This window comes from Peromyscus eremicus, chromosome 8a (assembly GCF_949786415.1).
Source record: "Peromyscus eremicus chromosome 8a, PerEre_H2_v1, whole genome shotgun sequence".
In the NCBI taxonomy this organism is placed as follows: Eukaryota; Metazoa; Chordata; class Mammalia; order Rodentia; family Cricetidae; genus Peromyscus; species Peromyscus eremicus.
In genome coordinates this window covers 13,298,175-13,312,594 of record NC_081423.1, presented here as the reverse complement: position 1 = coordinate 13,312,594, position 14,420 = coordinate 13,298,175, and the positions used below count along the sequence as shown (strand labels likewise).

The window sequence follows — 14,420 nt, the reverse complement described above, 5'->3', positions numbered from 1 at the left end:
GTTTCACTTTCTTTGTGAATGCTCCCTAGATGAACCCCCCATACACTAGTGCTCCCACACACACACTTAGTCACTCCTTGGGAGATCTAGTACATTTAGCATCATATAGTTTAGTGATGACATTACAAGTTGTTTTTCAATTTTAGGGACATGTTAATTCCATATATTCAATGACATATCTTGTGTTTGGGACCCGTGTCTAAGCATGAAACTCTTCTCTTTTTCACACATACTTTAGATAGATATACAGAATGAAAATAATTTTAGGCAATTTTATTAACCATAGCATAAACTTTTTAACCAAAAATGGTCATAATTTAAGGATCATCTATTATATAATAAATAATTGGTAATAATATTAATTTGTGCATGAAACAAAATTTCAAGGACTAGAACTTTCTACCTATGTCCTCAACACATGGCACTTTGAAGTTTTCATTCTGGGGGCATTTCAGAGTTGGGATTTCAAGTTACAGATGCTAAGCCTGCATATTCCAGTTGCTTATTTACATTCTATAATGACATTCCCGAGGAACCATTTCATGCTCTGTATCCTGAGTGCCTAGCACACACTTGTGCACTTCATGTATTTCCCGAGTAAATGAATGAATGATAGATGAGTGAATAAATGAAGCAAGATCTGCTCTCACCCAATGATCAGAAGACTGTTAATTAGGATGGTAAAGACAGAAGGGAGAAATAAGAGAAATCACGATAGGGAGGTCGATCATTATGGCTGACTATGAGATCTAAGCAGTACAGAAACATCACCCTTCAAAGGTTTAAACCACAGAAGAGAATTCATCCAGAAAGCTCTTCTCTGAGGACTTTGCAGGAAGAGAAAGTGGTGAGGAGCAATGTTTACATAAATACTTAGGAAAGACTTCTTGACTGTTCAGGTCTAAGTCTTCTGAGCACAGTCCCACATAAGGGCAGGGCACATTGAGATCTTTCCACACAAACTTAGGCCAAACCAAGCAATAACCCGTTCCTCTCTCTTGAGGTTCTCAGCAAGTCTGAGCTGTGTCTCAGCACTGCTTCTCAGCCTGCATCACTCTTCCTAGGGTCTGTCTACTCCATTGAGACATTTCCTTTAGGTTCCAAGTTTGTCCCTGGATGACTGAACAATGACAATCAAATGCACATTGGCTTCACAGTTTCAGCCTTGTCCCTCCCACAGTCACACACACACCCTTTCTCTGGAGCATGGGCCTGGGAAATTGGCTGAGGCAGGAAGTCTTTTTTTTATTTAATTGTATTTATTTTTATTTTATGTATAAGTGCTCTGCATATATACATGCATGCCAGAAAAAGGCATCAGATCCTATTACAGATGGTTGTGAGCCACCATGTGGTTGCTAGGAATTAAACTCAGGACCTCTGGAAGAGCAGCTAGTGCTCTTAACCCCTGAGCCGTCTCTCCAGCTCCAGGAAGAGTCTTAACTATTTCTATCACTGTGAGAGGTCTTCTGAGACACAAAACTCAAGCCCCTTGGGGTGAAAGTCACCGAGCTTGTTCTCTTGTCCATATGAGCATAAGAAGCTCCCCTTGGTAGCCCCGAAAACTAGGGATGCAAAAACAGATGAGGCATGTGCAAACCGCCTAGAAAGGCTATGATGATATTCATGGCTGCATTTGGGGGAAAACCTGTCCACTAGGACACAGGATAACAAAATGTGCACTCCTGACTGCTGTCTATCCCAGCTCCATCATTAACAGCCATGAAAGATACGTCACTGGAATAGTCAAGCTGCCGAGCAGGTGTTGATTTCTCTCTTTAGATTTCAGATGATCTTCACCAAGCATCAATATTTTACAGCTTAATCAGCTGAGCCCAGATCTGAGCCCAGGGCAGCAATCGCATACTGAGGACTCACCGCATCCTGACAACTAAGGACCTCCAAGATGCTGTTGAGCAGTTCCACACAGTACTTCTTCTCCAAGACCTGGTGCTGCCCATCATCCCTCTGCTCCAGCAGCTCCTTCAGCTCTTTGGTGATGACAGGAAGCAGAATGTCCCGGCATTCTGGAAGCAAAGTAGTGACAGGCATGTATATAGGCTTCCTGTTTTGTTCTTTTCTTTCCTTCATATATATAATATGTATGTATGTATGTATGTATAAATATAGGAAATACATTTGTTCTTTATCATTTCTCATGAAAACATTTACCTTTATGTTACAATACAGTCATAAATACAATGTGCTATATATAATTATAGTAGATATACCCTATGATATATTTGTAATTAAATTATTACAGAACTTAAATAACAGTTTATATAATTTTTTCATTAGGTGATAATTAACAAATATATTTTCTGTGTAAAAAAGATTAAGTATTAAAGGTTAGGGTAAGATTTCCTTAGAATATAATTCACAAATCTGGTTTCTCCCCTGTCCTTCATTCCCTAGAATCAACTAGCTATTTTATTTTCTATGTTTAAATATGTAAATACATATACATATGTAAATACATATACATATATGCAAATGTTGCAGTATAAATTCTCCTAGTCTCATTTTCATTTTGTGTTTACTTTAATTCATATCATATTGTGGTTATAAACTATCATGATCTTTGTATATGACTTTTTGTATATAGCAGAATAAATCCTACAGTGTCCTCTGCCTCTATCTGTTTTCAAAACGAGGCATGGCTACAGGTGTTGCTTAGCTCCTTGATACCATTCACTTACCAATATTCCTTGGAGCAATTTTTATATTTTTACGTGTAGCAATTAACTTAATTATTTAACTACTATAACATTCTCACATCACAGATATATTTTCTTATTTGGCCATAATCCTGTTGCTGGACATTTTTCAAATTACAGAACAATACAAACGCTGAACAATCTTCCGTTTGGCTCCTGTGCACATTGCCCTCAGAGTGAAATAAACTAGAACTTTGGTGGAGAAGAGGATCTCTCCTGACTGTGCTGTCTCAGGACGTTTCTGGAGTGTTCTAAAGTCTTACACAATTTTATCTCTACATTTCCCTTAAAAAACAAAACCTTTAAGGGAAAAAAAAAAGATCCAAAATTGTTTCAAATCATCCACAGTCAGATGCCACTTGAGCTAAGACATGAATCATGAATCATATACACCAGAATGTCATTTAAATTCGATCCAACAACTAGATGTTGAACGTTTCCTATATCTTTTGAGGCACCAGGTTTCTGAAGGTACAGGATGAGCCGTGATTATTTCCCACTAGGTACTTAAAATCCCACCAAGGTAACGAACAATAAGAAAGGGCAGAAGCTAAATCAAGGTGAAGAGGAAAGACACAAAGCACACCTCTTGTTTTCTACCCTGACATCTGCACTCCTCTCTTCTGGCCAGCGCCCTGACTGACTCTGGGGAAGACATCCCACCATGGGCTCCAACCCTGAGAAACTGTTGGAAGGTGTCTGTACTCCTTAGGATAAGGGCTGAGCACTGAGTCCTAAATATGGTGGTGTCTGACATGGGAATCTCCAGGGACCATTTATAATGGTAACAGATGACATTATTAACTGCTAACACATATGGGGTGCTTACAGCATGCTAAGTTTAAATGCACCATTTGAATATTTGGCAAGAGTTAACTCAGTTACTCTTTCTGTTCACTGGAGGAGAAGGTGATATTATCTCCTCATTTTGCCAATGTCATGTGTGCACAGGTAGGAAGTGATGGATCCCGAGTGATCACAGCCTGTACTCTGAGTCATTGCACAGAGATTCCAGACCTCATGGAGCTCAGCTGTCATCTGCATGGAGGAGGCCATACCCTCACCTCCATCCCCTCCTCAGAACTACTCTAGCTCTGCCCTCCCTGTTGACTAACTCTGCAGCTTCTCCAGGGTCTACAAAAGGCTCATCTTCTGAATACATTTGTTTAGATGTAACTTTTCTAAAGTAGGTTTTCGTTGTTCGCAGATTCAGAGAAGAAGCGTCCTACGTTTGTTTAGATGTTTGCTTCAAAATGCATTTTTAAAGGGATGTTGACTTGCAACTTAAAAACGTTGGATTTGTTAGAGGAAATCCCAGGTGTTAGAGTACATGCGACAGGAAAACCAAATAAGATCATTTCAGGCAGGAAGCCCTTGCTCAGAATATGGATAATTCCAACTTCAGAATACTCCACGGCCCAGTTATGCCTCGCAGTTGTTCCTGTCTCTAAACCATCAGAAGATGAGCACCATCCTTCTCCTCAAAAGTTAGTTTTGCAAGTAAATCCATAACAGAGATCTACAGCGCAGCAGAATGTCTTCCTCCTCTACAGCTGCCTGGACGAGAGAGTCCCCAAAACTTCCCCTTGAGAAGATTCATTGTCACTGCACTGTATAGAATGGCTGGAGCAGCTGAAAAGCACAGGGCTGCCACTGTAGTGGACCAGTGTGACAATAAGAACAGGCGTGTGCATTGGTCCCTCATTGTTACACCAGATTCCTACTTCTGACATCAAATGTATTCTGTTGAGGCTAAGGGTCTCCAAAGACCTTGAAGGAAGGTGGAAAAGACTGATGAAGAGTGGCCAGTTATCTTGAGTTTAAAATATGACTATGGCTGGGAATGTAGTGCTGAGTAGAGCATGTGCTTAGTATACATGAGGTGCTTGGCTCAGTCTTTAGGATCCAAAAGCGAATAGGTTAGGAAAACCAATGAGTTAGGACTGTTGTGACTTAAAACTTAAAAATCATTTGTAAAATGAGATCAATCGGACCTGCAAGAAGACGTCAAGTCAGATAAAGGATTAACCCATTTGTGCAATTTAACTAACTCAGTCACACACCCTTTGTTAAATCGAATCATCGTTAAAGCTTCATACAAAATTCTACAACCACATAAAATACAGGTTCACAGAAGTGGCAGGCAGAAGGGCAGACAGGTGAACATTTGCACTAGAGTAGATCAGACCCCTAAAGAAGCAGCACTCCATCCATCTGAAAGGTGTAGGCTTTACATATTAGCAAGACCAGCATCCCTGAATGATGGAGGCTGCTGATGTTGAAACTCAGCAAGATTCTCACCGAGGAAGCCATCAATATTGCAGCCTACTTTGCAGAAAAGACTTTGTCTTCTTGTTAACTCTGATTTCTCAGAAATGTCTGGCTCCCCTGTTCGGGGATGAAATAATTTTTTCTGGTTAGTAATTGGAGCTGTGAAATTACATTAGCTAGTGAAGCTTCAGGAAGCAGCATTTCTATATCATTGCTTGATTGTCAAGCAAACAGACACAAATGGTTTAAAAGACAGATCTTGCAAAGCCTTAAATCAATCTTTGTAGGCAGAGATAATGAGGATCACAGACCCGAATCCCATGTGAGATGGTTGCCTCAGGTACCCACACTGACAAAGGCTGGGCGATTGGCCATCAGGTGTCAAGTCCAAATTGTAATTCAGACCACTACTGAGGAGTCGGCATAGTTACTCGATTCTCTGTGTTTTAATGGAAAGTTTCTTTTGTCCAAGTGACCGCGGAGAAAAATGCAGCATGCCTGGGCTCAGTTTTCATTTTTTTCTCAAGAAAGTTTGGTCTACGGTGGGTGGTGTCGCCTGCCTGACCTCACAGCCTTTTTGAAGTGGGATGTGCCTTTTCAGTGTGGTATAACCCAGGGATACTTCAAATAAGAGTTTCTTTTCCTTCACTTGTTCCGTATAACATCAGCCGGTGAAAGAAAGAAAGGAAGAAAGAAAGAAAGAAAGAAAGAAAGAAAGAAAGAAAGAAAGAAAGAAAGAAAGAAAGAAAGAAAGAAAGAAGAGAGGGAGGGAGGGAGGGAGAGAGAGAGACAGAGAGAGAGAGAGACAGAGACAGAGAGAGAGAGAGAGAGAGAGAGAGAGAAGGGCAGTCTCCACCCTCTTTGAAGAACCACCTTGAAGAGCATTGAGCCAAAATTGCTTCTGTGGCCACAGCCACAGCCTGAGCTCCAGAGGAAAGTGGTCCACATCTGCATGTGACATCTTCCCTCAAACCTGTCCTCTTCGGCTTCCTCTCAGAGTGAAGAAAAAACCCTGTCACAGTCAACCAAGCAAACTGGGGTACCATCTTTGATTTTTATCCCTTTCTCAACATCAACACCCAACCTGTCATGAATTAGCTGTTTCCATGTTCTGGGTCACATGTCCTAAGTTATCTCTCGTCTCTCTACACAGTCACTGCAGTCTAGAAATTCTTCAGTGACTTCCAATTGCTCTCAGGGTGTCTTAGAGCCCTTTTGGTGCAGCTACAGACCCTTTGTGAGACCCTTTCTTCACCTCTCCAGATGCTCCTCCACCTCACCCATCACCGTCCTTTACTTCTGGATCTTTCTACACATTGCTTTCATTGACAGGAATACTCTTCACCTGACTGATCCTTGCCTTCTAGGTCTAAACTTAGAGGTCAAATCCTCTAGGACATCTTTCTTGGTGCTTCCATTCTGACTGGGGTGACCGTCCCCTGTGTCCCTGTAGCACCTAGAATGTGTTTCTATCTTATCAGGAATCATACTATGTCATTATCTTTGGAACTGGATAGACAATGTGATTCTTACTGATCACCCTGGAAGTAGCGCCAAGGTCCAAATGAAGACAACAGATGCTAATCATCATGCATTCTAAACCTCTCCCCATAGATGGGCTTCCAGATTTCTGAGTGGTACCAGCTCTGTGCCAGCACAAGGCCAATGTCTGTGCACTCATTCTAAGACAGAGTGGGTATCATCAGGAGCCTCTGGATATAGTGCAGCACACACAATAAGAAACTCTGACCCTTCTCTTCTGAAAAGAAGGTTGAGAGAGAGAAAATGCAAACAAATCTCTCATAAACTAAGGAGGCAAGACTGGCACCTCGTGTCCCCAATAGAGAAAGTTTGCTGGTCTCTGACCTCAGGTACCACTTCAGTCCATCCCGTGGGGAGTCTGTGGAACATTCTAGAGATTGGTAAACTCAGAGGAAGGGGTTAGACACAGCACATGGCTATGTCCTGCTGTGTCTTCAGGTGGTTACCCAGCTCTGTAAGCCTGACCGTGGTGTCTGTAATTTCATTCCAAGCCAGCCTTCCACTTTGTCCCCAGCACTAGTTAAACGTCTCTTCAATCCTGGTCAATATTTCACAGACTTTAAGGTGAAATTCATTGGGCTTTGGCCAAGTTCCTATTGACTGGGAGGCAAATTCAGCTCAGTTTAACCCTCTTGGGGAACAAGAGGGCTTCTGGTTGTCAAGGCTCACTCTGCCTCCCCAGTGTGTTCTGGCGCACTGGGAAAGCCCTTGATTAAAACCCCTGCTCCACTGGGCAGGGCTGAGCTCAGTAAGCAGGGCACGGCTTCCCTTAGCTGCCTTTTCCCCTTGGGCTTACGGACCATCTGCAGATGTCCCTGAAGAAAGGCCACCTGGCTGGACCAGTTACAGGAGAAGGAGGCATTCTATAGACACAGCACGACTCTGACAGTCAGCAATTTGTTCTCCCAACCTCCCTGCTCCAGCCAGGGTGTCACAGAGCAAACACATTCCACCTACTGAGGGAAATCAATAACCACTCACAAACTTTATATTCCAGATCAGGTTACAATTCTTGTGTAATTCTACTAACATCTCTCCCAACTCATTTTTTCAGTAGCAACTCATGGATCACTCCCAGAAAACACACCTAATTACTACATCCAGATCATCACTCCCCCCTCCAGCCCTTGCCATGATGTACATCTCCCCACTTTGAACCTACGGGCCAAAATATGCCTCCCCAGCCAGACAACACAGGCTATTTAGAGATCGTAGAACTCAGCAATGGCTAAAATGGCTTCAGAAATCTCAGCAGAAGCAGATCTAATTAGGCGGCAGTGGACCCTCCAGAAGAGACATGATTCTCCAGCTTTATTCCAGACACCCACTGACACTCCAAAACAAACTCCCACTTTGATCAGATAGATTTAACATTCAAGGCTTGTAAGCTTCTATCACATATATTTTATAGTTAACATAAAATGGGATTTTTGCGCCAGGTGGTGGTGGCTCACGCCTTTAATCCCAGCACTCAGGAGGCAGAGCCAGGTGAATCTCTGTGAGTTCGAGGCCAGCCTGGGCTACCAAGTGAGTTCCAGGAAAGGTGCAAAGCTACATAGAGAAACCTTGTCTCGAAAAACCAAAAAAAAAAAAAAAAAAAAAAAAAGGGATTTTTGCAAGCAGAAGCCCTATAATGACTGGATAGTTCACAAAGTAGCGTAGCCATGGTAGAAAAAAATAGACTGACACCAACTCGCCAGAACTTTGTACTTCTCCCTCCCTGCCTGATCTTCCTTCTTCCCCTTCCTCCTCCTATCACTATCCTGTGTGTGTGTGTGTGTGTGTGTGTGTGTGTATGTGTGTGTGTGTGTGTGTGTATGTCTGTGTATGTGTGTGTGTGTGGTGTGATTAGGTATACATGTGCATGTGTGGGCACAAGTGCCCTTGCCAGGTTAATATCATCTGTCTGTATCATTCTCCACCTGGAGCTCAGATTGCAATCTGGCTAGACTGGGATCCTCTGTCTCTGCCCCTACAGACCTGGAACCGTCTCCCCAGCTCCAAGCTGCAGGAACTTTTAAGAGGCAGCGATACGGATGTATCCCTCAAGTCACACTGATTGTAGATAGATACATTTTAAACCTCTGACAGTCTCTATGTTACATAACATATGCCTGTAATATGTATGTGTCCTTTGTACGTAACATGTATGTCATACATCGTTTACTGTGTGCTGTGTGTATATACATACAGAAGCACATCTTGATGACTCCTTATTAGGACAAGCACTGCTTTTGAAGATGTTCTATTCTATAGGCTGTGATAAACAAAGAAAGAAACTAATGGCTGGCTTGTCCAGTAGCAAGGCCCAAGATAATGTCTGCATGTAACAGCAACCCTGAAACAGGAGCGGGAAAGTGGGGACCCATGGGGAACAGGAAGAATAGGGCACAATCTTCCAGACCTCCTGTAGCCTCTCCGAAGGCAAGCCCATGGGGATGGAGGACCCAGGGTATTCAAACTCAGAGGATGGACAGCCCAAGGCCCTTTTTGTGTTTCCAGTCTACAGATTAAAGCAGGCTCCTGCCAGGGAAGCAGCCTTAGAAGCAGGCTCTGGCTGTGCTAGGCAGAGAATGGGGAGAAGGGCTTTGACACAGGATCTAGTAAACAAGCTAGAGAGAACTTGGGTGGAAGGACCATTTCCTGAATGCCCTCATGGAGGTGTCTGAGACTAAATCCAGAGCTGATAGGAAACAGCCATACAAAGAAGATCTCAGGGCAGAGCATTTGGGAGCAGAGGAAACAGGAGGCCTTGGCCCTCGGTGCAGATTTGATATTAGAAATTTGCCTGGTGACAAGTGTGGCTAGACTGTAGAAAGGGGTGGACTGTAACATGGGACAGAAAATTCAGAGAGGAGGACGGGGGGGCAGGGCTCATCTGGGCTATGATGAGGATTTGATCAGTACAAAGAGTTAAGCCAGGTTTAGTGCACAGACAAGCAAGGTTTTGTTTCTGTGCTTCTCTGGGGACCTGGGGGTTGGTTCTAGAAAGGAAGGCAGCTGACAGAAGGAGCTTCCTGGAGAGGAAAGGGAGGGGTGTTGAGCCTCCACACTCTCTTGGACATTCTTCCTAAAGCTCAGGATCTCACACCTCTTCTACGGACCAGGGTTCAGAGACATTCATTAATTTAACTAAATCTAAAGCTAGCAGTGAGAGAGCTGATCTAAAGCCAGAAAACAGCGCTCTAGAGCCGTGTTCACAGCTCCTGAACTATCCCGCCTCTTTGCTACAGCAGCGTGGATGAGAGAAGATGGGAAGCTTGGTGGGGTTAGTTTGTTCATTCGTTTGTTTTTTAACAGCAACGGAGGCAGAATATGGACTGACTTAGGCTACATTTTGGAAACTGGGTCAATACAGCCTGCAGATGGACTGGTACACACGTGGTAAACATTGGTGTCTTTAAGTGTTGGGTACCAAGCAACAGGTTCCTTATAGAGCTTATCAAATTAGAATCTAATCAGGAAGCCTCTTGCTTCATCTGGCAGGTAATGAAAGGCTCCTGTGAACACCTCCCAGGAGGTGTAAAGTGGCTGTGGCAGGGACTGCCTAGCTGTCACTTTCCAAAGCTGTCAGGACAGTCATATGCTAACAGGTTCTTGTGCTTTCAGTTGGACCCACCCCACTGCAGCTGCTGACCTGCCCCCTCTCTGAAGCTTCTTCATTAAACCGCACAGCTCCAAAGAGGATGGTCTTAGGAAAATAAACTTGTAACCCAGGCTAGCTCCACAATTTGACATGCCCCTTATGCTCAGAATCATCACATTTGCCGCGCTACACTGGATGAGAACAACCCCGCCTGGTAAAAGACCTTGTCTTGCCCACCTACCAAGCTAGGAGAGCTTAGAGCTGAACTGAGTTACCTCTGTCCTGGATGATCCTGGATACCTGAGGAAGCAGTGTGTATCACCTCAAAGGCACTTAATGAAGTGTGTGCTCTGTAGCCTTTTGAATGCCATGAGCTGGCTCTGACATTCCTCTACCATATTTGGCTCCAAATCAATAATACATGCAACTCAGCCCCATCTGGGACATTGCTGGAACAGTCAGTCAGCAACGCCCACATCTGTCCAGAACTAACTCTTCTTGACCCACTCTGCCTCTCCTATGTACCACACAGCACAGAGTCCCCAACTCCCCTCCCCACAACCTGTCCCCTCTGGACACACCTGTACTCATGCATTCATGAATCCCAAACTCTCCCTAACCAGGGACTCTAACTCTGTGACTTTTGTAAGTTAGTTTGTAATAATATGCTTGAACAGGGCTTCCTCAGCAGGCAGGGGCATTATGACAGACATTTCTTAATAAGGGACAGAGCTATTAGCAGAAAGGAGGAGAGTGGAATGTTGACTTTGAGTCTCCCTATCTCATTCCACTCAGCTAGTGAACAGCAACTGTGACTTTTGCATAGTTTGGTACCTTTCCCCCAGTAGACCTCAGAAGCTGGGGAGAAATAGCCAAGTGCAATCAAGCCACATCTCCCACAATTCCTGAACAATCTCGTTCATGCAGTGGGAGCCTACTAAGTGTGGGGTGAACTATTAGTGTCTGCTAATGGCAGAGGGGATCTTGCCTGTCTGAATGTAGGGATACTCTCAGGACCAAAATAATGCTTCCTGTTGGTGTACTATACTATCATTTATTCTGTAATCCTTAAGGAAATGAGGTGGTCACATCTGGGGACTGCGTGGCAAAGGAGAATTGTATGGCATATCTTCCTTGCCTTCACTACTTCCTGTGGTCATTCCTTCTGGTAATATCTCACCCTTCTGTGGCTTTACCTTATTACAAAGGGAGGTGTGAAGAAATGTATAGAGCTCTGGGGTCAGGGTTGAAAGACCTAGGTTTCAATACCAGCCTTACTATTGCCTAGCTGTGTGACCTTGGAGAGGACACTTCTCTTTCCCCGTAGATGGGATTTCAAATGCCTCTTTCATGAGATGATCCAAATGCAATGTGATCTACATTCTAGTGCAGCTCTTGTGTGTAATGAGGCATCCGATTGGATGCTGAGTCCAAGAAGTTTTGGGTCCACAGTAGAGTGTGCTGGGCCTTCAGCTGGAGCTAAGTTATGTACTTCACCAAATGCCTGGTCCAGTCACACTGGGATGAAGTGGACTGGAGTGATCGTCTGCATCACTCAAAGTACATTGTGTGTGTGTGTGTGTGTGTGTGTGTGTGTGTGTGTGTGTGTGTAAGGGAAAAATACAAAATGCAGAGAACTGAGCTCTGCAAGGCAGGCGAGTATAAATCAAAGTGATTGCTACATGTGCCTTGCATTTTTCTTCTCCTTTTCTGTGTGGGGACAGACTGCAGAGGGCCCAGGCAAGCTCTCTATGAGTGCCTCTTACATTGCTCTTTGCAACTTAGAGTAATAACGCCACTTACAGACAGTCCTCAAGCCACCCAGGAGCCCTCCGCTACTGCCATCACCAAACTTACAAATATCAAAAAGAACAAAGCCCAACAGCGATGTCTCGGATCAATGGGAGCACTAGTATTCCATTTCTGGGAAAATCGCACATTAAAAAGTCTCCTGTTTGCCTTTTAAGGCTAACAGAGGGGCTCCTGCTTTCAGAGAAGTAAATGAGAAAATGCGTCTGGATTCAAGCACTGGCGAAATGAAATGGTAATTGTTTTCAATCATCCCCTGGCTCCCTCTCCCTCCCTTCTCCTCCTCCCCACCTCAGCTGCAAAGAAGGGTGACTGGGGCCTCTACACTTAAAGCTCCACACCTTTAAATCCGCTATTGTGTATTGTGAAGGGAAATCAGAGACATGTCACATGCTTCAAACAAGCTAGAACTTGTTTAAAAAGGGAAGGTCTAAAATCTACACCATTTCCCTCCCTAGAAATAAAAATGGAAATGGGAAGGTTTATCCTCCAGCTTTTCTTTTCTAAGTGTGGACTAAGAAAGTGAAGAGCAGAGTCCCCTGAGGGCAGGGCCTCTTATTGGTTTGGTTTGTGTGTGTGTGTGTGTGTGTGTGTGTGTGTGTGTGTGTGTGTGTGTGTGTTTTGTATTTGAGTAACAGAGCTACCAGCCCCTATGCATCCTGCCCCAGAGAGCCCAAAGTGAAGAGTGATTTAATGAACCACACATTTAGGCCTAATATTTAAATAAGAGAATCAAAGAGATTCTGCTTGGACTGTAAAGCAATAGGAGAGGAGCTGGGGAGAGTGTGAGACAGAAGGAAGCTAGGAGAATAAATATCCCACAACGACTTGTAATGAGCTCTCTGCACAAAGCAACAAGGATATACAGTCCTCACCCTCAGGGCAGTCCGAGTGGAATAAAGAAAGGAGTAGTCAATTGACAGGAACAGTATAAAAACCACACACAATGAAACGCACTGCATTTCCAATTATGTTCGGTCCCTGCAGATGAATCTCAAATTGTACTCCTATGAAACTGATATTAATATTTTATTTGGGGCATTACTTGTTCATATATTCATTATTAGCTGTATATACTTCCTCATATGCTACCTTAGTCCAAAAAGAATAAAAAGGAGAGAAGATGTCAGAGGGACCTGAAGGTCAACACACAGGCCCAAGCCATTCTCCTTGGGACCATGAAGAGAATCAGCCAAACTCTGGAGGTCTTTGAACAAAAGAGGACTTTTTTTCCCCAGTAAACACATGTTCTTCCAACATTAAAGTTTTAAAGAAAACTCTTATTCCTACTGACTTTGAATGTTAACATTCTGAATCGCTGTTCTACATTAAGTGATCAGCTGCCTTCGATGTCAGGTAGTACAATGCTCATTCTGAGAAAAACCCAGGAAAAGCAAGTGCTGGCAGCTCCTTCAATGTGTCATCAGCTCCTTACACAACTAAATAAAGGGGGAAACAAAGGGGTTTCACGACTTGTGCTAGTCCTTGAGGCGCCGTCTACTCCAGTGAACCATTGTGTACTGAACAGCTGTAAATGTCAGCAGGGAGGTACCTGACCAGGACACAGGTGATAAGAACAGATGTGATCAGGGCCAAAGCAAATGTGATGCCAAGCCTTCGGTGATGGGCAGAGAGAGGAAAAGAAAGTAAAGGAAGATCAGTGGGCTAGGGTGCTCAGTCTGAGGAAACAGGATCAGCTGAGGAACTGGCGAGGTGAGGTGACTGTGGCTTGTTCTGCTTCTCTGATCTTCCAGCATTCACCCCAATACCTGGCTCCGAGTATTTTATTAATAGAACTCTTCAAGATTTGTGCTACATCTGGCGCCCAACTTATCGGGTACAAATTTGCGAAAAAGCTACTTGCCTGTGGCCTTGCGGGCCCCAGCTCAGGCCCAAGCTACACTCAGCCAGTTGTGGTGGTGCACGCGCATAAGATTTACTGAAGGAGTCAGAGGCAGGAGGATCTCAAATTTGAGGCCAGCCTAGAAGGCTTGCTGAGGAGAAGCTGTGGACGGGACCAAGCTACAAACGGTGACGGTGGGACCCTGGAGGTGGTGGCTGCTGCTCCAAGTTGCCGGCTGCTTCTCATCGTGTTGGTGACTGCGGTGATGCTGCTACCTGGGATGAAGGGTTTACTGATGCTGGTTCAGAGAAGAATTGCCAGGACCATCGTGTTACAAGAAAGCATCCGCAAAGGTAAGTTTGGAAAAGTTTGGCAAGACAAATGGTGGAGAGAAATTGCTGTGAAGATTTTCTCTTCTAGGGAAAAATGTTCATGGTTCCAAGAGACAGACATTTATCAGACTGTGATTGCTCCAAACCACAGAGGAGGCACAAAAAAAAAAAAAATGTCTGCAGGAACCATGACCACACCTAACAGCAACTTTGAAATCTCCAAAAGGATGCCAGGACCCACAATGATGATTCCACATAGACTATGGTAAAGCCATTAAGCTGATTAACACCACAGAAAGATCAACTTTGGACTACAAACT

The 14,420-nt window shown here is 44.0% G+C and overlaps 1 protein-coding gene across 1 annotated transcript in view; it reads right to left on the bottom strand.

The window, feature by feature from the left end:
* The window catches only part of LOC131916435 (dedicator of cytokinesis protein 2), a 203,981-nt gene that overhangs the window by 29,124 nt on the left and 160,437 nt on the right, over positions 1 to 14,420 (bottom strand). Inside the window, exon 26 of the mRNA XM_059269778.1 lies at positions 1,879 to 2,027. Within this exon, the coding sequence (XP_059125761.1) occupies positions 1,879 to 2,027 (149 nt within the window). The remainder of the gene's footprint in view (positions 1 to 1,878; positions 2,028 to 14,420) is intronic.